The sequence below is a fragment of the Ruditapes philippinarum genome, unplaced genomic scaffold (genome assembly GCF_026571515.1).
Source record: "Ruditapes philippinarum isolate M1 unplaced genomic scaffold, ASM2657151v2 ctg8429_1_1_1_1, whole genome shotgun sequence".
Lineage (NCBI taxonomy): Eukaryota > Metazoa > Mollusca > Bivalvia > Venerida > Veneridae > Ruditapes > Ruditapes philippinarum.
Window position 1 is genome coordinate 1 of NW_026858479.1, and position 23,145 is coordinate 23,145.

At 32.6% G+C, this 23,145-nt stretch overlaps 1 protein-coding gene across 1 annotated transcript; it reads right to left on the reverse strand.

Moving 5' to 3' along the window:
• Window positions 1-22: 22 nt before the first annotated feature.
• LOC132753288 (uncharacterized) lies at window positions 23-22,795 on the reverse strand. The gene is made up of 27 exons (XM_060743742.1): window positions 22,778-22,795; window positions 18,902-19,043; window positions 18,476-18,693; window positions 17,698-17,865; window positions 17,321-17,501; window positions 15,135-15,343; window positions 14,576-14,694; window positions 13,115-13,295; window positions 12,667-12,940; window positions 12,272-12,458; window positions 10,809-11,032; window positions 10,336-10,565; window positions 9,874-10,027; window positions 9,507-9,686; window positions 9,043-9,182; window positions 8,617-8,785; window positions 7,939-8,083; window positions 7,615-7,733; window positions 6,999-7,271; window positions 6,329-6,532; window positions 5,786-5,989; window positions 4,772-5,500; window positions 4,231-4,449; window positions 3,804-3,899; window positions 3,226-3,551; window positions 2,208-2,409; window positions 23-487 (listed from the first exon to the last, which is right to left on the reverse strand). The coding sequence occupies exons 1-27, from the start codon at window positions 22,793-22,795 to the stop codon at window positions 201-203; spliced, it is 5,598 nt and encodes a 1,865-aa protein (XP_060599725.1). The 3' UTR covers window positions 23-200.
• Between the last annotated feature and the right edge of the window lie 350 nt (window positions 22,796-23,145).

Sequence of the window (23,145 nt, forward strand, 5' to 3'; positions counted from 1 at the left end):
ATACAAAATAAAAAATCGTTAAAATTTTGTTTTAGTCATTACACTTTTTATATTTTGTATTTTTATGATGAATAATAAATACACTTTTATATTATGTTTGTTAGGAAGAATAATAAATACAATTACACTAGTAGCCTTTAAAACTGAATGATATTGAATGTTCGAGCACTTAATCAAGAAAAGTAGCCTCTGATGCAATTTTAATCAGCGGAAACCAATAGGTCTTCAAAGGCTGTCTCAAACAATCCCGAGTATGCTATAGCTCTGACTGTGAAACGAACGTTAATTCCTTTTCCGGTCACTTTGCTGGTGTCAACCAAGGTCTCTGTGAATGTTTCATCTGATTCTTGCCATTTGATCAGAAAATCGTTTTCATCCTCAACAAGTCGCACGGACCACTCGTAGTATACTGGAATCGTTGACACGAACACGTTGTCCCACAATGCAGTTATCTTCCCTTTACCCCATATAGCAGTTATTGGGATTCCTATGAAAATGAAAAGTCTCAGAATAATAATTAAATGTCGTATATACATATGCATAACATAGGTGACCTCCCGGACAAAGCCAATCTTTTTCGCCAGGCCAATGATGTATATATCTTTTTGTAAAGGACTACGCGGTCTACGGGGTGATGCTACACGCACACTATCAAAGCTCTGGGCTCCTGTGACCTACTTATACATCAGATTGGAACCATTTTACATAATGTATATTTTTTGTAGAGAACCACAAACCAAAACATTTGATTTTAAAGAAGAACGCGAACAGAGCTGCATTACTGGTACTGGTACTGCAGTACGTACTGCAGCAATTTTGCAAGTACTGGTACTGATACTGAATTACTCTTACAACATTTTGCTACTACTGGTACTGGTACTGCATTACTATCTTAAAAAGTGGTACTGCTACTGCATTACCCAGTACTTTTGGTTTTGATCAAAATTAAAAATAGCATCAATTTTTCTCATAAAATAAACCTGTAAAATACATTAACTATATTTTATTTTTGTGAAAAAGTAAGTTATCAAATCTAAAGATAATTTGCTGCAATATTCCTTCAAATGTTAACATAGTATTCATCATAAAAAGCACCAAAGACTTAAAGTAAAAATTAAACTAAGATAAACAGACTCAATAACTCTTTACCCTAAAATATCCTTATTAAAATCTTTTATTACTTTGTATTTACTAGTAAAAGAGCAAAATAAACACTAATTAATTTCTTCTATTCTAAATAATCCTATTTCAAGTGATATTGTAAGCACCATAAAAAGTTGTTATTTACTTTGGTATAAATTGAACAGAGGTGTGAAGGTGTGAAAGGCAACAAAAGACTATTGTGTTTTAAATGAAAGATGTTTGCATTGTATTTATACAGTTGACTGGTTACTAAACAATTAGATATGACATGAATATAAGTTGTAAATATTGTTTGTAAAAAGTATGTTAAAACTATAAAGTTGTAAATATGTTATGTTAACTTTAAAGTAAATTATGATTTTATTTCTTTGCTGAATAATATTTGCAATTATTTGTTTGACACTGTATTTATTCAAACTTTGATGAATATATAAAAGTAATGGTACTGATACTTAATTACTTCACCAAAAAAAGTATTGGTACTGCAGTACCATGCTAAAATCTAGTACTTGTACTGGTAATGGTACTGCATAATTTGCCAAGTACTGGTACTGGTACTTAAGTACTACACCCTTAGTACTGATGCAGCTCTGAACACGAACAGTTAAATGTGTGCAATTTATGATCACTGAACATGAGTCTGATTCTATTTGAAGATACAATAATCCAATCCAGCCAGTAAATATAATAATATTACATGTGTGTACTACACACGTTGATTATGATTTATTACATGTATTTGTTCTCTAGACTACTTTATGGACTTTTGAGATTACAGATATTTTAGATAATAATTTATAATAATAAAGGTTTTTACAGGGACATTCTATTCATAAAGTATTTTTGGAATTAATCACAAGTATGAAATCCACATAATTCTACCGTTTATACACTAAATAAGATTGTTTCATTAAAAATAGTTTAATTCCCTTTAACATACAAATATTCACTTCCATTTGTTTGGTTTTGATACACAATTACACTATAGACGATACTCAATGCATTAGTTTGTGTTTAACATAAATGCCGCCTTATATATTTGAATCTTAATGACTTTTCTATACCTGTAAGAAATGGAGGTTGTGTCGATACTACAAACGTGTCAGTTACTCTCAGACTTTGCACATTCATGTTGTTAATACCAACTACTGCAATGCTGTACTCGCCATCATCGAGGGTCAAGTTTGTAAAACTTGCGTATATATAGCCCGTTGAGGATCCATTTACACGTTGCAATATCGATGTCCCACTCCCATCCAGTTCAATCTAAATAAAAATAGTAATATGATCGTATTGTTGTCCTAAACGTTCGAATAACAGTTTCATTATGAGAAATATAACGTACTGTTTGCATTTATGAGAAGTCATTGAAAATGTATCTACTATCACAATATCTTACCATGCGGCAAAAACTTATGAATAATACGTGATTACTAGTTAATTAGATTTTTTCAAACAGTCAAAATGTTGCTAATCGACATCATACATCAATGTTTTCTTACAGGACAGACTTGTTGCATGTATTTATACCGTTTTGAAACATTTTATTATGATAAAGAATTACAGTGCTTTGTTCGAAAATACAATGATGAATATTTTGCAATGCAATCTGAAATTATTTTACTCCAAAAAATTGATCACGATATTATTTACATTTTAGATAACACATAATTTCAACCAGAATAAGCTTGCAAAAGTATTGATTGACGACGAACTAATAACACGTTACTGTCAAAGAAGAATTATGATACAACCGTAAGATTTGTTTGAGTTAATCCTGTTGAATCAATTGCGTGACATTGTTATACTCTCCTAAGTCTATTATGATAATTCTAATGAACTAATATAATTAAGACATAGTGCAATAGTCCAAATGCCATACTAGTAGTCACCATAGTAGATAAAATATTCATACACGATGTTATTTTATTTTGCTTGAAAAGAAATGACTGTCATACAACTTAGTTGACAGTCTTCTTATTCTACTTTTTCATACATTTATCCCATTTATCTGCATGTTTACTGAATTACGTTGTTTTAAATAATATGTATACACATCAAAATAAAGCGAAAACAACGAACCATATAACTCCGGACATTGTCATCGAGACGGAATCCCTTCCAGCGAACTTGTATACCTGTCTTGTCTCCATGATACCGACCACGTGTTTTAAACTTAGTTGTAGAGGCAGTTAGTAATTCTAATTTAACTTTCAGAATCGACGGAGGCTTTGTTATAAGTTGAATTCCATCGGAGGAACATGTTTGTGATAATCCAGCACCATTTGTACAACGAACAGTAATATAAACGCTTCCTTCTGGAACCTTTTCGAGCAATTTGCTCACGTTCTTTGATTCCGGTCTTATTTCCGTATACTTCTGAATAGACGTATCTCGTGCAAAGATACCTATGTATGAGATTTGAAAAGACATTCAAGTATAATATTTGGTAACACTCAATGGCTTGAAAATAATGAATAGAAGTAACTTGTGCAAAGATACATAAGGACAAAATTTGAAAAGAAATTAAAGTATAATATATTTGGTAGCAATCAATGAATATAGAATTAAAGTTAGCTCAATACGTGTATTTTAAGATATGTTAGTTCGCATTTGCAAATGAGTCTTTCGAGAGAACAAAAATCGACGAAACAACTAACCTAAAGCCCAAATGCATTCCTTGACCCCAGACTCCGGATCAACGATGTCCCAGTTAAAGTAAAGTTTACTTTTGCTTGTTCGATCAAGGTCAAGTCCTACAATGATAAGGAGTAAAATTGTCAACTACATGTATATGGTGTAAACTTATAATCATGTAATTTGTATAGTGTTATAAGGTTTGATGTTATAATATATCGTATCTTATATCATTGCATCAATTCAACAACCTCCTCTATTAAACATATCAATCATAACTATACTTATATTATAATTATACAACATTAAACACATGCACATTGGTAGTGAGCTAAAGATATAAACATTTATTGACAATTTAAATTGAAATAAAATGTAAGCGAAGAAAATGCTGCCTGATTATATGAGGATGTCGATCTTTTATTTCATATCATTTATGTATTTATTTACCCAACAAAGGACCATCATTTATGTATCTGCACACTGGTTCAGTCAAATCAATAAGGAAAGGTTTAGAATAGCTTTTTGACTGTAGACCAATGGCGTTTGTTGCGATAACGGTAATATAGACAATGGATCCATGGTCCAGCCTTAGCATAGCATTGCTTGCAAATGTTTGTTTTCCTACACTGACAAACTCTTGTAACTCTGTTCCGCCTTGTTTTGTTCCTTATAAAAACAAAACAAACAAATGAAAAACAAACCTGAATAGATATTCTGCCGCTGCATACAGAAACAAATTTCATGTTTTCTTCTCGATATCTTACTTATTCATTTATATTCAAGATAGCATTATTAAACATAAACTTGTTATTTAGGAAAACATTAGAGCTATTACGTCTGTGTCTCTATATATAATTGCTCGATACAAAGAATCCTACTTAATAACATACTTTATCAACCCGATATTTCAATGAGTCAATCTAGTCTGCCGTGTTGAGCATTCAGAAAGGTCCGTTCATTATCAACAAAAACAATTGTTCAGACGTACCTATTGCCCACGCATAGTTTACTATTTCTGTTTCAGGGTCAGTGAAATTCCACTCTGCGTGTATAGAAGACCAATCATGCACAAACACTATCTCTACATCAACATTGCTCAAGGATCCATCTTCCGTGATAGGGACCACACTACAGTGCTGGAACTGAATATCATTTACTGCAAAAGCAGATCCAGGTGAAAGAGTTCCTACCTCTACAGTAAGCATTGATTCATCAAACACATGGAAAAAGTAAATATGTTTCTGCCAGGAATATGTTTGTACGCTTGGCTTTCTATAGATCATGAATACATGTCTCTGCTCCTTAACTTGAACGTATCCTTCGACAGCAGATAACTTCAAGTCATCCGATGGTATCGTTGATGTGTAAAATGTAAGTCTGTACTTACCATGAGCTATATGTGTAACATCTTGCGACATTGATCCCTGAATATGCAAAACCGTTGTATCACTGTTCGTTGAATCGGATTTCCTGAGCGAAACGCATGTTTTTCCAATGGTTTTCCATTTTGTTTCAGATATATCGTCACAAATTTTAGATTCGTTTTTATGCTTAAACAATATTGAGAAAAACAAATTTGACAGGCTATTCTGGTGACATTTAACTCTTTTGCCTTGAACTGGAGGAGTTGTATCAACTATTATACCATCAGAGTAAACAAAGGGAGACACATTACCAGCAAAGTCGCGGGCCCGAACAAGTCCACGTAGTAAACTACCTGCAAATATTTTCTTTAAATTAAATCGGTAAAACTTTACATGGAAAGAATGTTGTTTTATTATAGTTTTGTGGTTGATGCTTACATGATTTATTTAACGAATATATAAAATATGCTACATTCATTTTAACGTTTTTTTGGTCAAACTTAGTTGCATCGTTTTTCTTTTAAATATTCATTTTTGTTGTTATTGTAGGACTATATACTGGTAAACAAATATAATAAGATTATATGCATTGTTAATATTATCTACGATTACATGATATATAACATTAAGGTAAGTACCTTGATGAAGCTCATAAGATGGTTCATACTCAAGTCGTGTTTGTCTTCCAACTCGATGTATTGTCTTGTGATCACATGAATGTTCCTTTAGGCTTTCTAGGACGCAATATTCGTAAAGCTTTATACCAGACCCAATATCCGAGAAACCATGCCAAGTGAAAATCGCTACACTGACATTATACGGACGCTTATTTTTTGATAAACCTTGAAATGAAAGGTGGCATAAAAAGTAACGGTTCAAACTGCCATAAATAACACTATATCGTAATATAAAACGTTAACTTTGGAGATTATCAAATATAATATAGCAGCATAGTAATATAACAAATCTACAGTAGAATAACCCAGAGCATAAAGATGGTATGTATACTAAACTCGTATTGTTTGTTTTTGTAGTTGTTGATTTTTTAATCATCTGATCTGCACTTACCTGGTAGCATTTCTTACATCAGAAAATTTTAAATAATTTTAATGGGCTACGCTATAATAATGCATTTTAAATCTTATTAAATAAATTTATTTGTAGTATAAGGTATCACAAACCGAACGAGTTTAAAACAATTCCAGTTGTCGGCGGATTAATATCCACAATAAACCCATCTGACATTGCAGTTGTATAAAGGCCAGCAAGGTTAAATGCCTGTACAACACTGTAGTATTTGGTGTCTACATCATAATCAAGTCCAGACAAATTGTATTTTGTTATAGATGAATCCAGTCCTTTTGCTACTGTTTGTAAATCATGTCCTTTTTGTAAGTAAAAAAAATTGAAAGTACATATACGTATATGATTTCCAAGCTCATATAAAAATGTGCATTTTATTACTATCTATGACAAGGATATTAAACAAAACAAGTAGTCTAACAAACTTCGATCATTACCAAAGTAAAACAAATATAACAGACTTATATCAATAATAGAACACTTGAACAAAGTCGGTGACAAGTAAAAAACTAGAACGTATTCAATGATAAATTAACAAATGGTCAAACGTTTTTGTTCTGTAACGAATCAAATATCAATTATAATTGCTTAAGAAATAAAATAATTTGTTTTATGAATATTACACAAATACTTATTTAAAAGTCACAGTTCTATCTGAAATATATTTTATTATTTTAATGTTGCGTGTTTAAAATAGTAAAGTATTTACGATTGTTTACAAAGTAATCAAACAGAACACTTTCGGGTTCATAGGTATGAAATACGTACCCTCAGATCTTATAAATAAATTGTATTTCAAACTACTGTCTGTAAATATCCCGGCCCAATCCACCTGCAAATGCTTTGTTTTTGATATAAAATCAACATCGACGGTATTCCTTTGGAGTACTTCTTTAACTTTATTGTCATTTGTCTCCATAGAAATAGGGTGTGAATGTATGATTGTTAAACCAGCACTTTTGTAAACAGCAAATTCGTTGCTTTTGTACCACGCACGGACAAAAACAGAGTAAGTTTTGTAGTTAGTTAAAACTGGATTTTCTGAATAAAACAAACAATTAGTAGTCTTATTACTGACGTTTACTATAATCTTGTTTATAACATATTGTGTGATATTGCAAATACTACTACGTGTTGTTGTGTTTCTTTTCTAGTAAATTCTAATAGCCTAGTCTATTAAGTAATTGTGTCATGATCTTTTCAATCAAAAAGTTTCAATAAATACTTTCAAGATTAAGTCTTTTCGGACACGAAAAGCCAGTATGTGAGTTATCTTTTGTGTGTATTTTATTTCTTTTAAATTAAACATTGTCTTATCACACCAACAAAATATTAAAAAAAACTTCAATATAATTGTATGTGTACATGTACTTTATTTACAAACCTCTTTCAACAGTAAACACACAATAATTCCTCTGACCAGCGTCATGCCATACTTTATCTGTTGAATTGAAAACACCGACTGGATTTTCATACTGGCTTTCACCTACACTCCATTCATACCTATGACAAGCAAACAAGAAGTTGTTTAAGTATAATTCAATCCTCAAGTTGATCGGTTATTGTTGACTATTTATCTAAAGAATCGTAATCAACTCATTTTAAAAATCAATGATAAATTAACAAAATAAAAATGTGATTCAATATAGAAATTAAAGGAGTTGTATGAAATATTCATTCATTCAACAAAACGCAACTAAGTTCTTACCATATAGGGATAGAGTCACCAAGCTTCTCGACGAACCACTTTCCAGCAATGACTGTATTAATTGGTGAGTGGGAAATTTTCTTGTAAGAGCTTGGGAACTGGAGATCAGTATAGTCTTCTACATGAATGGTATCCTTTCTATCTTCTAGAAAATAAAATATATAGTTATAACTATTCTAAACATTGATGAAGTCAAACTTCGCTTTATTGAAATAACAAAAAATACTGACATTGATAATCTTAAGATAGTGTTATATGATCTGTGTCATTTGGACATTGTATTGTACCGTTAAAGGACACAATAAGTTTTCAAAACACAATAACAAGCAAAAACAATACAAAAAAGACGACATGTTGCGATGAAAATGCCAACACGTCCCCTATCAAATCTAGAGGAGTGTTCCTATATGAATGCATCTAGAACGTTATTTTGTCCAATATTGCGTACAAAACATGAGAAATACTTGTGATCGGGTAGATATTCATATTTGCTTTAAATTGATACCACACTTATTAAAATCCGATCACTAATATGTGTTAATAGCTCGCTGTACATTGCCTACTCGTATACTGTAAATCATAAAATGACAAAACGATGATCTGGCCCAGACCAACACAAGATGTATCAGTATGGTTAAAGATTTACCCTTGTTAAATCGAAATATTTGCGTGAAATACCTTTGTCACTAACGTCAATACATTTTTGTTGGGATGGACATGTTTGTCCTTTAGCAGCACATACGCAGTGACCTGCACAACTGATACTTTCACAGTGTCGTATAATGTCCATAGCACCTCCGTCTTTGAGGATAAATTGAGCGTGCACAACCTCACTGGAAAGACCAACCTTGAAAAAGCAACGGTAACTTCACGACATGTTTGATTATTTCAAAGCAAATACATTGACAGATTGTTTATGAAAATTTATCCACATTATTCTAACATGGCGATTTCGGAGAAAAATGTTTCAAAATAGTCAATTATAAGTAAATCGAAAATCATTTTAAAGTTCATATCATTATACTTTCTTAATTAAAAAGAGCTTTATCCATAATTTATTACATACTGTGAACAAACATCTACGATATATATGGTTATAATTACACAGTTAATCGCTGCAACACTTATAAAAACTGTATTCTGTTCCGTCAAATTCTGTGTCTTAACTTTGAATGTTTGAACTTGGCCCTCTCTATTGAAGGACGCGCTCGTATTGTGAAGCACTATAATCTCTTTATGCTGTTCCGACAAAAATGCAAAACAGCTGAATTGATTTTTAACAACGAATACATATCAAGGTCTCCTTGGAACGTCGGTATATGACCTATACTGCATCGATGTGACATAAAACCCAACCAAACAAGAAAGGAAAACAGTTGTCACTAGCTTATTTAGCAAATAATTAATCGTAGTACTATAACCTACATTTAGGTCCTATTTCTTTTTTTTGAAAATGGACTACATATCAATCAGGAGAGAAAGTACGACACTAATAAGATAAATGAATTTTGTTATGTAACCGATTATCAAAATGATAAAGCTAGACTAAGTATGTTTAATTAGAATTACCCAATTTAAATCATTACTGGAATAACTGCTGCCGATATTCACAGCGTAAGTACATATATCAGAGTGGATGTCCTCGAATCCAAGCAAAGAGAGGTTTATTGAAAATGTGTCCCATGTCATCCAGTCTTCCGGTTGTCTTTTTATAGGTGCTGCACGATCTGTATCTATCGCAAAAGTTCCTTAAGTCGGACAGAAAGAATAAAAAAACATCATTTCATTGCAAAGTGGAAATATAGTTTTAATATTTCGCTACATATTAAACCTTTCTATTCAGAAGAAGAACTTTTATTTAGTGCAATCATTCTTTTAGAGGAATGATTATAACATTATCTAGAATGACAATACAATTATCAAACTTGTGTTCACCTGATGTAGGTCGAGAACTGTCTACTAAAATATTTTCAAGTGTTGATGGCGTACACAAATTGGCACTATTGCATGATATGATATTGATACTGTAGTAACTACCGTCATGCAAGTCTAAGTTGGTAAACGTATGTTCTCTTACTGTGCCATCTACCTGCAAAGGCACAATGAAGAAAAACAGGCGTTGTTCAAAGATTCACTATGAATTTATGTCAACTGTTAAATAATAAAAACAGCAATACTTAGGATAATGATCATATCAGTTACAGACATGAAGAATAATAATATGTGATATTTGAAAGTTTAAATTACTTCTCTATAATAAACTTTTGAAATTATTTTTTTCTTAATAATTTTTTTTACCCAAGGAAAATACTTTGCTTTTATGAAATGTTTTGCAATCTTAAAAATAAAATAGCTATTAAAGATTATTAAGCTATTAACAACTATCATAACTTCGACCTTTATTGATGGTAAATTGAAGTCTCCTCCGATATGTGAAGAAAACGATAAATGCTGACTTTTTATATGGGAAACATTATCGTTTACGCTCCAATAGACCTTTAAGCTAGTTGTGAGCACAGTGGTTCCAGCCTTTATGGTTCCAACAGGACTCATTGTTAGATTTTTTAGAAATACCGGTGGTGAGTCATCTATAACGAAACCGTTAGACGACTGTTCTACAAATTTGCCTGAAATTATAAGGTATCTTCTTGTTTGATTTTGAATTTCATACTTTGTCAAACTGATATTATATTAATTCATGTTTTTTGAAAAGAAACCAACCATTTAAGTACTTTATAAGTTTATGAACAATAACATCTAATGTTACATTATGACTCATCATGCATATTTTTGGATAAGAGCATCTACGAATATGCACATTTTTGACAGCAAATGCACATTATCTTAAGATTGTGGCAGCATAGCATTACCTGCATGGTTAAAGGCTCTAACAGTACAGTACATACGAACGCCCCCTGGTAAATACTTTTTTGAATTCGATTTATAATTCAAAATATATGCTTCATTATGATTATGAACATCTGTCGCTGGTAGAATGTCGTCTTTTCCCGGTTGTGTTCCGATTCGCCATACATAGTTTGAAATGTTCGACTCGGGGTCAGTGAAACCATCCCATCTGCATCCAATGTAATTTCTGTTGGAAATCAAAACCATTTAATATCTTAAATGAACACTTTGAAGACATCTGAATGATATGAATATTTAATTGGAAAGTAAACAACTACGGCCGCTTTATTTGTCAAACACATTATTTCATTTTATTTGTGTCACAGGGTGAGAAAAATGTGCAGCCTGACCGGGACTCGAACCCGGGACCCTCGGAATACCGTACCGCGGCTCTACCGACTGAGCTATCCGGCCGCTTACACATCTTCTCCCCTATATAGTGAACAGTTCTGAACCGTGACATACTCCCCTGCTATATTGAAATTCGTCTTCGAATTTCACAGAGTCACAGAGAGCAATGTGAATTAAACTCTGAGCTGTATTCAGTCACTTACCGACTGAGCTATCCGGCCGCTTACACATCTTCTCCCCTATATAGTGAACAGTTCTGAACCGTGACATGTGTATAAGATCTTTTTTTTAGAATTGAGAGCATATGTTTTCAGTGGAAACTCAAGTAATATTGTTTTGCAATCAAGGTCCTTTATGCCCCAAGAAACGAGTTTTTTATTAAACAAAAAATTTCCATTTGTCAAAGTTTGGTGAACTAACATAATTTCCAAAACGGCATATATTTTCCAATAACCATTTTTTTTTGTTTTGGCTGCTTCTTTGCAATTATTACATATATTAGAGTGATAAAGTATGAATTCTGAATGGAAATCAAATAACTATATTGGTTACATATTGCTTCTTTAATGACAAATAATTTTGATAACAGCGATGATGTCCTTAGGTGTGTTTGTTTAATTTGGGTTTACGTCACACCGACTCATTATAGGTTATATGGCGACGTTCTAGCTATACTGGTGGATGAAGACCTCAGGTGCCCTTCTGTGCATTATTTTAGGCACGAACGGGGACCCGAGTAGAACTACCGCCATTCCGTAAGCAAGCTTGATAGCTTCTCCACATGAAAGAATTCAGTCCCTGTCGGGATTCAAACCCACAGTGTTGAGGGGCAAGTGGTTTAAAGTCAACGACCTTAACAACTCGGCCTCGGGCGCCCCTTTGTCATTAGTTGACAAGCATCTAACATGCTCTTAAATCATCATTGAAACATTTTTTCTCTCATTTTTACCATTTCGAAAGAAGGCAAAACTATTTGTTTCTGGGGAATGCCCCTTAAGGACGTTACAATCAGTTTTATCAAGAGTTAAGCTTGTATTTAGAAACCTATGTAACGAAGCAGTTGTAAACAACGTACCTTGAAGCCTGGTATTGTATATCAGTTCCTGTATGCCCATCAAACACTTTTCCTGAAACTGGTGGCGTTAAGTCGACGATAAATCCATCAGAGGTGGTACTTGAACAGAGGTTTGCCGAATTACATGCAGTTACTGTTACGAAGAATTGAACACCACCCGGTAATTGTAGACTCGTTAATGTTATATCTGAATAAATACATGTATACAGTAATAGTTGCTTCAAAACAAAACGTATATGTAGTTTTCAAAGTCCTATCTGAAGATTCTTATGATCTGTTTAATCTTACGTTTGAAGAATCAGATTGATGGTAATTGGTTTTACATGCTGATTAATACGCATTGTCGAATGGTTTTGAAAATGTGTATGTGATAATATCTACTATAGTGTATTTACCATTCCGTATTCCAACTGCTTGCTTTTGCAATATATCCTCACATTGTCGACATGAGCCTATGTTAACGAAGTAGTCAACTATTATAGTGTGTGGATCGTGGAAACCTTTCCAATGTGCTTGCAGCGTTGAATGACTATCTTGATAGTCTATGTCAGTGAAAGTTCCATTTTTGCCTTTAGGCCCATCATAAACCACGCCACATATAGGTGGTGATGATTCCACGACAAATGCCCATGAAGATGTCGCTGCGAATAGCCCAGCTTTATTGTGTGCCTTCGAAAACAAGACATAATGTGTCAACTGTAACTTGTTTAAATGAATAACATTATGTGTATAAATTCTGTTCAGCGGAATACCTTGGGTGGATGATTATTTGTAACGTTTTAATTGCAAATATTTAAAACTACATGTATATATAGTACTAACACATTACATCTATTTATTTACCTTTACTGTAATGAAATACGCAAATCCATCTGTCAAATTCAAAGGATTCTCCGTTGGTGTAGTTCCACATTCTTCCAAAGTATCATTAAACTCAGATATGTCGCAGTATCCTACTTGGGTTCCTATAGCCCAGCTATAGTGATCTATTCCACTTTCCTTGTCAACAAAAACGCCCTTCCAACTAAAGATTAAAACACAGTTTCATAAAAAATAAAGTAAATTATTTTATATTTTGTGGAATCAGAAATGACATAAAAACGATAAATATAGTCTTGTGATATACTTAGAGTGAATTTTTTTATATATCTTTTAAAATTTTGAACGTTTTATCTAAATGCTTAACACAAAATGCAATTTTAGTATTTATATTTATGTTACATGTATTACTCAATTCTGAGAAGATCATAATGTATTTACCAGGCCTCCACGAACTGCGTACTCGAAATATTAACGGCATTGTGATTGTCAACTCTGTCAACTGGGGTGGAGTTATGTCCACTCGAATTCCTCTAGACTTTGAACTCGACGATTGGCCAGTAAAGTCGTATGCTTGATAACAAATTATTAAATTGTTCATCATCTTGTTGTAATTAAAGATAATATTTACTCGCATCAGTGCTTACTCTATTTGATACCATATGTAAGACACAATCAATCATTAGTTATATTTTTTCTGTATAAATGCAATTTATCGGTATCGATATATCGAATTTGTTTTTAAACGATTTCAGACAAGAACAAAAAATCGAATATGTTTTTGAAAACTTAACAGTCTCTAATACACGTGTTACCTTAAACTGTTTATATTTCATACATTCGAAGAAAGAAGCTTTTTACCGGTAACAGTTGCAAAATATGTGTTGCCATGTCTTAATTGAAGCCCATGAAATGTCTTGTGGTTGGTGAGTCCAACATTTGCGAAGTATCTAGTTTTCTCGGCGCTTGATGTGCTTTCTGAAATTGGTTATAAACTTCACTTTTCTAATTTTGCATTTCAAAACTTTTCGGTCTCTTTCGTCAAGCTTTAGATAGAACATTGAACACAATAGTGGAATTACACAGAACGGGAATGGTTTTTCAAACAAATTTGCGCTTCAAAACACTGGATGATTAAAAAAAGTTGTTACATACACTTAACTGAAACAGCATACACGTATGTTTCCTTTCAACACACGTTTTTAAACATGCAAGAATTTGTTATTTTTGTACGACACATTTTAATGTTACAGAACATGATAAATAAGTACATGTATAAAATGATGCATTATAATCTATTGATAATTTAGCAAAGATTTATCAAAAATACATATTTTAATAACCTTATTATTATTGATTTTAAGCATCAGATTTGTCTTATTAGACCGCAAAATGTTCATTCAAAGGTGGATATATTTAAAAATATGGCTCATAACTGACTGATATGTATCGTTTTTAATATATGATATTTTTATAAAGGACTACTTTGGAACCATACCTAAAACTACTTCGTAGTACATAATGGCAGTCTTGTGCATAGCATATCCATATTTTTCTATATCAGTAAAAGAATCCCAGTTGACAGTAAGGTCTGACGTTGATGTCTGGAAATTAAAGTCTAATTAATGATTTTAATCTAATTTCTGTTCTAGAAATCATAATTTAAAAAAAGATGATAACAAAATTATATATAATGTTTTCCTATACATCAACATATTCTTCATGATCATTACTAGCATTTATATGGCTGCAGATAAGAACAATTTCATTATGGTTAATATTTCCGTGGTTCTGTGTTGGGGGCGAGTTCATTGATTGCCACCCTTCCTTGTTGACCTTTTTTTCATATTTTGTATTCTCCTTTTATACATGTATAATAAGGTATGTGTGTTCACATACTTATTCAAATTAAATGTATAGTATTTTTGAGCAATGAAATTGTAAGCATTAATGCTGTTGATGACAAAAGTGCCTGATATATACATGCTTTTATTGTATTGTGGTAGAAAATACTCGTGGAAGCAACCCGTTTAAATTTTTATACCTGAAAGCTTTGATGACTTTCCGTTGTTCCTATCCATACATCGGCAGTTAGAGGTGGAGATAAGTCGACAGTTATACCATCACTACATTGGTTAATAACATGCTGGATCTTTCCTTCGAAACTACGTTGAGTGTGATGAATGCAAATAGCATATCGGCTACCATGTATTAGCTCCCCTTTTTCAAATTTTACATTTACGAACTCATTTGCTGAAATATCAGGTGATGCATTGCATAAAAAATAGTATAACAGAACTAGTATTATCTAAATGTAGAAATTAACCATAATGATACACCAAAATGCCTGGAAAGAAATAACTAACTTACACTAAGGTCACATTAATACATTAAAAAAATAGACGACAATTATGTGACTAACAAGACTCGTGACAAACGTGATGACGAAACGGATCTATGCCGAAGCTGGTGACATTTTAACGCCATAAGCAAGTAATCAATATATTAAGTGGTAAGTAGAGGGATACATACTAGTTTCTCCACATGTAACAACATCAGGATAATCACATGATTTATTCCAATCGAATCGCAAAATACGATCTTTGAGTACACTTGAATTGTAACCTTTAGTAATTAAAACAATCCATTGGTACTGTGTATATCTGTAAGAAGTACAAAATTGCATAGGCATGTAAAATATTTAGTGAATTCGTTTATTATGGGCACAAACTCCATAAGTATTTCAAATAATAGATCAAGTAATATAAATGTATCATTGGGACATTTTTAAACCATATTTCTTTACCAAAATGTGGAACAGGTCTTAGGAATAAACTTTTAAAAATGTATTTAATGAAAAATAATACCGGTTTTCTGTTTTACAAAAAAGAAATATTAACTGCTACTTATAAATATGTTATATCTTAAGTGACTGATTTGTTCCACTTTCTTGAGACCGTGTTTTCTGAGCACAGAGGCGTCACATACGAAATCAGCTGCTTTGTAGTTTTGCCTTTTTGTCCCGAAAATACGCCTATAAAAATATGGCATAAATCAGCCACCATAAATATCGGATAATGTACGTTACATTTACTAAAATATTTATTAACATTCTTTTGTGATTTAACTTGTAAAACACGCGCTTTGAATAGATTAGGTATACAAAGGACAATGTTAATAGTTGCACAGTAACTAATCTGAAAGTAGAAGATATTCTTAAGCAGTTGATTATTAGTTTTTTTTATATTATTCATTCATCCAACTGAATATTGTTTGTGAAGTTTCGCAACATTAACGATGTTTTTGCTTAAATATGATAAACAAGATCAACAAGGTAAGGCGGCGTTTAATGAACAACCCCCACATGACCCAGCAACAAGAACCAGTGACAAGGAGCCCAGGCGGACTCCAAACAAAGACAGGACAGGACACAAGGCAGAGCACAAACAGGCCCACAAAGTCAAAGGGCACAGGGGAAGGTGACAGGAGACCTGGGGAAGGGGGTAAATCAAAAAAATAAGACTAGGGACAAAGGGGAAAATACCGTAGACGAGGAAACAACAAGGAACACGAGCAAAGATGTCACCAAAACAGTAGTCTCATGAATTATATGTTATTTTAACTTTGAAACATGTAAGTGATTTAAAAAATCAATAAGATAAATTATTTTGAAATAGTTCTTCGTCCGAAGTTCGTGTGAACTTTTTCAATAATTACAATAACCGGGCATTGATCTTTCTATCGGTATGCAGCAGCATAACAATTTGAAAGATAAAATATAAGTTAGAATGGTTAACCTTAAGGTCGGCCAAACGGCAGACAATATGTTGCTGTAAGGTGTATATTGCTTGTCCGTTTCATTCCAGATACCATTCTCGGGAAGGAAAATACCTCTACCTTCGTTTGCAGAATCTAAATTTAAGCAAATAAAACATAATAAATTGTACAATGTTATAAAATAACTCATGTAAAAAGGCATTTTCAATCTTTGGTATTGAAACAAAAAACAGTAATAAAATTGTAATGACCAATATAATTGATACCAAATTCAAAATCTCAACCTGACTTTGACATGTTCTTCGCTAAATCCAAATCATATTTTGGTTACAAATTTACATCATAAGTTCATTTGAATAGAATATGACTATCAATTGTTTTCTTTTTTTTATGATTTTTCACTAAATATCTTTGTCAAGGTATAAAGGCAGTTTATAATCTCTATTTTACTACTTGGCAATTGGTCTCCGACAGCATCAACGACTAAGCTTTCCGTGCATTTTTCTCGGCCAGGGGAATTTTGTAATTCAGTTGTCACCACTGACGACAGGCCAGTAACTGTGTATCCTTGAATCTCTAATACAACACATTTGCCGAATAGTTCACTGTCTTTCTGATCAATTTTGAAAAGCATCTGTTGATAATTAAAGTAATATTTGCATTAAACTGATGTGTAAGTGTTTCTAGTTAATTGTCTAAAAACTTAAAACATCCTAGGTAAAGTGTATATAAAGATATTCCAACGAGTTAATAAACAATAACATTAATCCATATTTAAGGTATCGATTTATTTTTGTTATATATTAAAAGAATATGATTTGGCTACTAACCAAATTATCATTTTGAGAAGTTGGTAGTGGTAAACGTTTCCAATCCGTAAGAAAATGACTGGAAAGAAATTTATCTGCTAACGCCCATTCGTAGTAACTCATGACATCTCTTGCTTTGTCAACACTTTCAATGTCAGGATCCACGAAGCGATCTAAGGTTATGTCAATCTACAGGAAAATACATTTACTTAAAGGTTTAATATTCTGATTATTCTAAACAAAATATTCTATATTAACGGTCTATATAGAAATGAATTGACATGAACATATTTACAGTGCTTTTATTCTAAAATCGGTTTCATGAAGGTTTTTGTGTTTAATTAGAAACGATTCTTTTGCTTGTGTAATTTGTTAGATGAATGTGATTATTTGTGTCTTAACAATGATCAACAGGAAAACATTAATGAGCCCTTTAGTTCAGAAATATGTCCATAACTTGTAAACATTACGGTTATTGTGTGCATCATTTAATATGTTTAACAAAAGTAAACTGTTATATTTTAGAATTAGATAGGTGTCTCCATTATAACGAAGACCAGTCATTGAGAGCGAATTGTGCAAGTTTGTGTATTGAAAATTATTTTCTGTGTACAGGCAAAACGGAAGTACATTTTGTAAATATAGGAAATGTTTCATTGAACATTTTATTAGAAATGAAGTAACAAGGTAAGTTGAAATACTTCTGAAAAAAAATTCTCTTAAAAGTGACAACATTACTACTGAAGTTCTTATACTTTTATCTCGGGATCAATAACTTTTTCGCTCTTGTTATCATTACCTGTGTTCCATTTGCTGTGACGGACAGATTTCCTGTTTTCGGAGAATTCGGAACAATAAATACACCATCACTTTGAATAGGCATAAAACAGTATTTGCCAGCACAGAACTTCAATGATATCCGATATCTCCTGCCGGCAGATAACGACAAATCACTGACATGCAAATGTGTCGAAGTTGCTTTCAGATGTTGATATTCAGTAAGGGTCTTCCATTTGTCTTGAAATGTCAAATATTACCATTATAAATTCATGATATTGTTAATGATCAGCAGAAAACTGAGATGTGTAAAAAAGGTTACACGTAATAAAAATAAAGTTGTGAGGCAATTTTGTGAAATCTACTAGTATTTGATTTAAATTCCTGATATTCAGGTGCATAGTTATATTTATGTTAAGAAATTTGAATGTGGTAAAACTATGTTTACCAATATTGCGATCCTGTATTTCTACTGCCCATAATATATCTTTTAAAACATGTCTCCTCCAGTATGGAGTTGTCCAGTATGCTCGAAGTATATTTGTTGACAATTGGAAGTCAACATCTTTAAAACATGCTCCTCCATCTATCTGTATATAGAATAAAAGCAAACATTATTTAATAATTGTTCAAATTAAATTAATTAAAAAAATGATTTAAAAAAAAATGAATTTTATTTATTTAATTAATTTTCAGCTTCGTAAGAATAGAATAGAACTTTAAATTGGGAGATTATCGTCAGGATATTCTGTTCTATTAATATACATGTATATTAAATATTTAGTTTATATAGTACAAGAGCGATATGTGATCACATGTGTCGCCTCATTGCATGTTGCAGCTACTATGTAGCAGGAGAAACAAAAATCATTAACAGGGCGAAACGAGTTTTTAATACAAGGGCCATAAATTGACTCAAAATAATTCAAGCGGAAAAAACGTATACTGTGTGTGAGTAACCAATCAATCCTGTAAAGTTTCATTGAAATTGTATAAGTGGTATGGACAAACTGCCATAATGAACATCTAGATTTGGTACTGATCATTCCTATAACGTTTGGATTAAATTGAACCAACAGTTTCTGAGGAGAAGTCCGGACAAGTTTCAGTGTAGCTCACAACACAAAAAACACGCATTTTTATTCAAGCACCAAAACTCATTTAATCAGAAGACCCGTTATATATATGCGCAAGTACTTGAACTACAGATCTATTCTGTAAGTTTCCATTGAAATCGCATTAGTGGTATAAAAGGAGTAGCCCGAAACACTTAAAAATAAGAGCCTGTTTGAACCGGGTGATGCTTAACCCGAATAGGTTTTGGACACACACAGAAAAGTACAACTCTTGTAGTTTCAGAGTTATGTCCCGGACAATGTTCAAAATGCGATTATTCCCAAATGAGACAAGGCAGAGTAAATGTTCTTTGCACTGCACTGTTACTCAATGAGATTCATCTACCAATTTAGTTTCTTGTTGATTCCTCTTGTAGTTTCGCAGTAGTGTCCCGAACAAAGTTCACAGTGTAAAATTGAACAAGGGCAAGGCAGAGCTATAGTTCTTTTGCACTGCACATTTTCCGAATGAGATATATCTACCCACAAAGTGTCTTGTTATAACTCTTATACTTTCAGAACTATGTCCTGCACAATGTTCAAAGTGTAAAAATGAACAAAGGGCAATAACTCCAAAAACTAGAACCCCGGATTTAATATAATCTATCTACCTAAATGTTTCTCGTTGATATCTTAAGGTTTCAGAGTTATGTCCCGGACAAAGTTCAAAGTGAGAAAAAATGAAATGAACAAAGGACAATAAATCCAAAATAAGTCATGGCAGTATTACGGTTTTTTTACGTCTACCTGAGATCTATCTACCTACAAAATGTTATGCTATTATCTCTTATAGTATTATAATTTTGTACTGGACAACGTTCAAATGTAAAAAAAAATAACAAAGGGCAATAACTGAAAAATTAGGTAAGGCGGAAAGGCAGTGTTACGTTATTCTTGCACTGCACTTTTATTTAATGAGATCTATCTACCTACAAAGTTTCTTGTTGATATCTCTAAAAATTTCAGAGTTATATCCTGAAAAAAATTCAAAGTGAAATATAACCAAAATGCAAAAACTCCAAAATTAGGAAAGGCATAGTTATGATTCCTTTGCATTGCAACTCTACCTTATAAGATCTATCTACCTACATAGTGTCTTGTTGATATCTCTTATACTCTCAGAGCTATGTCCTGGACAATGTTAAAGTGTAACAGTATACAAAGGGCAATAACTCCAAAATTAAACAAGACAAAGTTACCGTTTTTTGCACTGCACTTTTATTTAATGAGATCTATCTTTCTACAATGGTTCTCGTTGATATCACAAATGATTTCAGAGTTATGTCCCGGACAAAGTTCAAAGTGTAAAATGGAACAAACGACAATAATCCCAAAATTTGGGAAGGCGGAGCTATTGGTCTTCTGCACTGAACATTTATCCAATGAAATTTATCTACCAAACGCGTTCATCTTGATATATCTTATAGTATTATAGTTATGTCCCGGACAAAGTTCAAAGTATAAAAGTGAATAAAGGGCAAGAACTCCAAAATAACGCAAGGCAGATTTATGGTTCTTTTGCATTGCACATGCCATCTACCTACAAAGTGTCTTGTTCATACCTGTAATACTTTCAGATCTATGTTCTGGACAATGTTCAAAGTGAAAAAGTAAACAAAGGGTAATAACTCCAAAATAAGGCAATAATACCTGTTATACTTTCAGATTTATGTTCTGGACAATGTTCAAAATGACAAAGTGCACAAGGGCAATAACTCCGTAATAAGGAAAAGCATAGTTACAAGTTTTTTTTTGCACTGCATATCTATCTAATGAGGTATATCTACCTACAAATATTAATATCTCTCATAGAATTAGTTATGTTCAGGAAAACGTTCAAAAAGTAACATTTAACAAAGGGGAATAACTCCAAAATCAGACAAGGCGGAGTTTATTTTGCACCACACTTTTATTTAATAAGATATATCTACCTAAAAGTTTCTTGTTGATACCTGTTATGATTTCAAACAATGTCCCGAACAAAATTCAAAGTGTAAAAATAAACAAAGGCAATAACTCCAAAATTTAAACCGGTTTTAATGAGAACGTCCCACCTAAAAGTTTGTGGTTGATATCTCTTATGGTTTCAGAGTTATGTCCGGACAAAGTTTAAAGTGAAAAAATGATCAAAGGTCAATAACTCCAAAACTAGGGAAGGCACTGAACATCTATCAACTGAGATGTATCTACATTTACAGTTTCATGTTGATATCTCTGATAGGATTAGAGTTATGTACCGGACAAGGTTCACAGTGTAAAAAGTGAATAAAGGCCAATAACTAAAATAAATACGCAGGGCAGAGTTATGGTTCTTTTGCACTGCACGTTTACCTAATGAGAGATATCTACCTACAAAGTGTCTTGTTTATACCTCTTATACATTCAGAGCCATGTCCTGGACAATGCTCAAATTGAAAAGTGAACGAAGGGCAAAAACTCCAAAATAAGGCAGGAAACAGTTACGGTTGTTTTGCACTGTACATCTACCTAATAATATCTATCTACCTACAAAATGTCATGTTAATATCTCTTATAGCATTAGAGCTTTGACCCGGACAAAGTTCTAAGTGTAAAAATAATTCAAGAGCAATATTAATAACTTCAAAATTATGCTAGGCAGAGTAACGGTTCTTTTTCACTGCACTTCTATTAAATGAGATCTATCTACCTACAAAGATCTTTGTTGATACTTTTCAATGGTTTCAGAGGTATGTCCCGTCAAAATATGAACAAAGGGCAATAATTCAAAAATGAGGCAAGACAAGAGTTATTGTTATTTGTCACTGCACTGCGCCTCAATGCCCTCTACCACTTTGTGCAGTTTAAACAAATTATCTCCAATGGTTTTCAAGTTATTATCCAACTAAAACGGACGGACAGACGGACAGATGAACAAACGGGCAAGGCAGCGACTATATGCCCTCCCATCGGACACCATAATAAATACATCTATTGTTATAACTATAAATATATATAACTATGACAAAGATCATTGAACCGCAAAATGCCGACGATATGCACAACTAGACTTGGTATTGATCATTCCTGTAAAGTTCAGGTGAAATTGCACCAGTAGTTAAGGAGAAGTCCGTACACGTTTTGTGACGGACGGGCAGACATACAGACGACGGAGAAGTGATCAATTTTTGTCGCCACTTCCCTGTAGAGGCGACATTAAAACTAATTTATAATAAGTTTTTGAAACATACCTCATTATGAAATGACATTGTGGAGTTGGTACCTAGAAAAAAATGAAAACAAATAAGGTTTTTCTCTTTCATTTATTTTAAAATGACTGAAAAAAACAAATGGTAGCGAAGGAGGGCGACTCTCGCAGAAACATCTCCTAAGAAGGTTTAGCCACAAAAGATCGTCGGAAAAGAACCTGGCAGGGCAAAAAGCCCTTGTCGGATGGAATGTGTAAGTAGTCGACTCCTAAACATTCTAATGTAGAGTTGTTATAATACAATGATCACTGGAAAGCTTTCTTTTAAAATTAGAGATCATGTAACTCAATTTTTTGTTATGGTTTTACAACATAAAAACTAGAACTATCACTAAATGTGATTAATAACCC

Bases quoted from the DNA above. Each gene is read 5' to 3' on its own strand.
- LOC132753288 (XM_060743742.1), bottom strand. The intron at 8,786-9,042 runs GTAATTATAACC...TGCTTTTTCAAG, and splicing joins GTGTTGCAGCGATTAACTGT to GTTGGTCTTTCCAGTGAGGT. The intron at 7,734-7,938 runs GTAAGAACTTAG...TGCTTGTCATAG, and splicing joins GGTGACTCTATCCCTATATG to GTATGAATGGAGTGTAGGTG.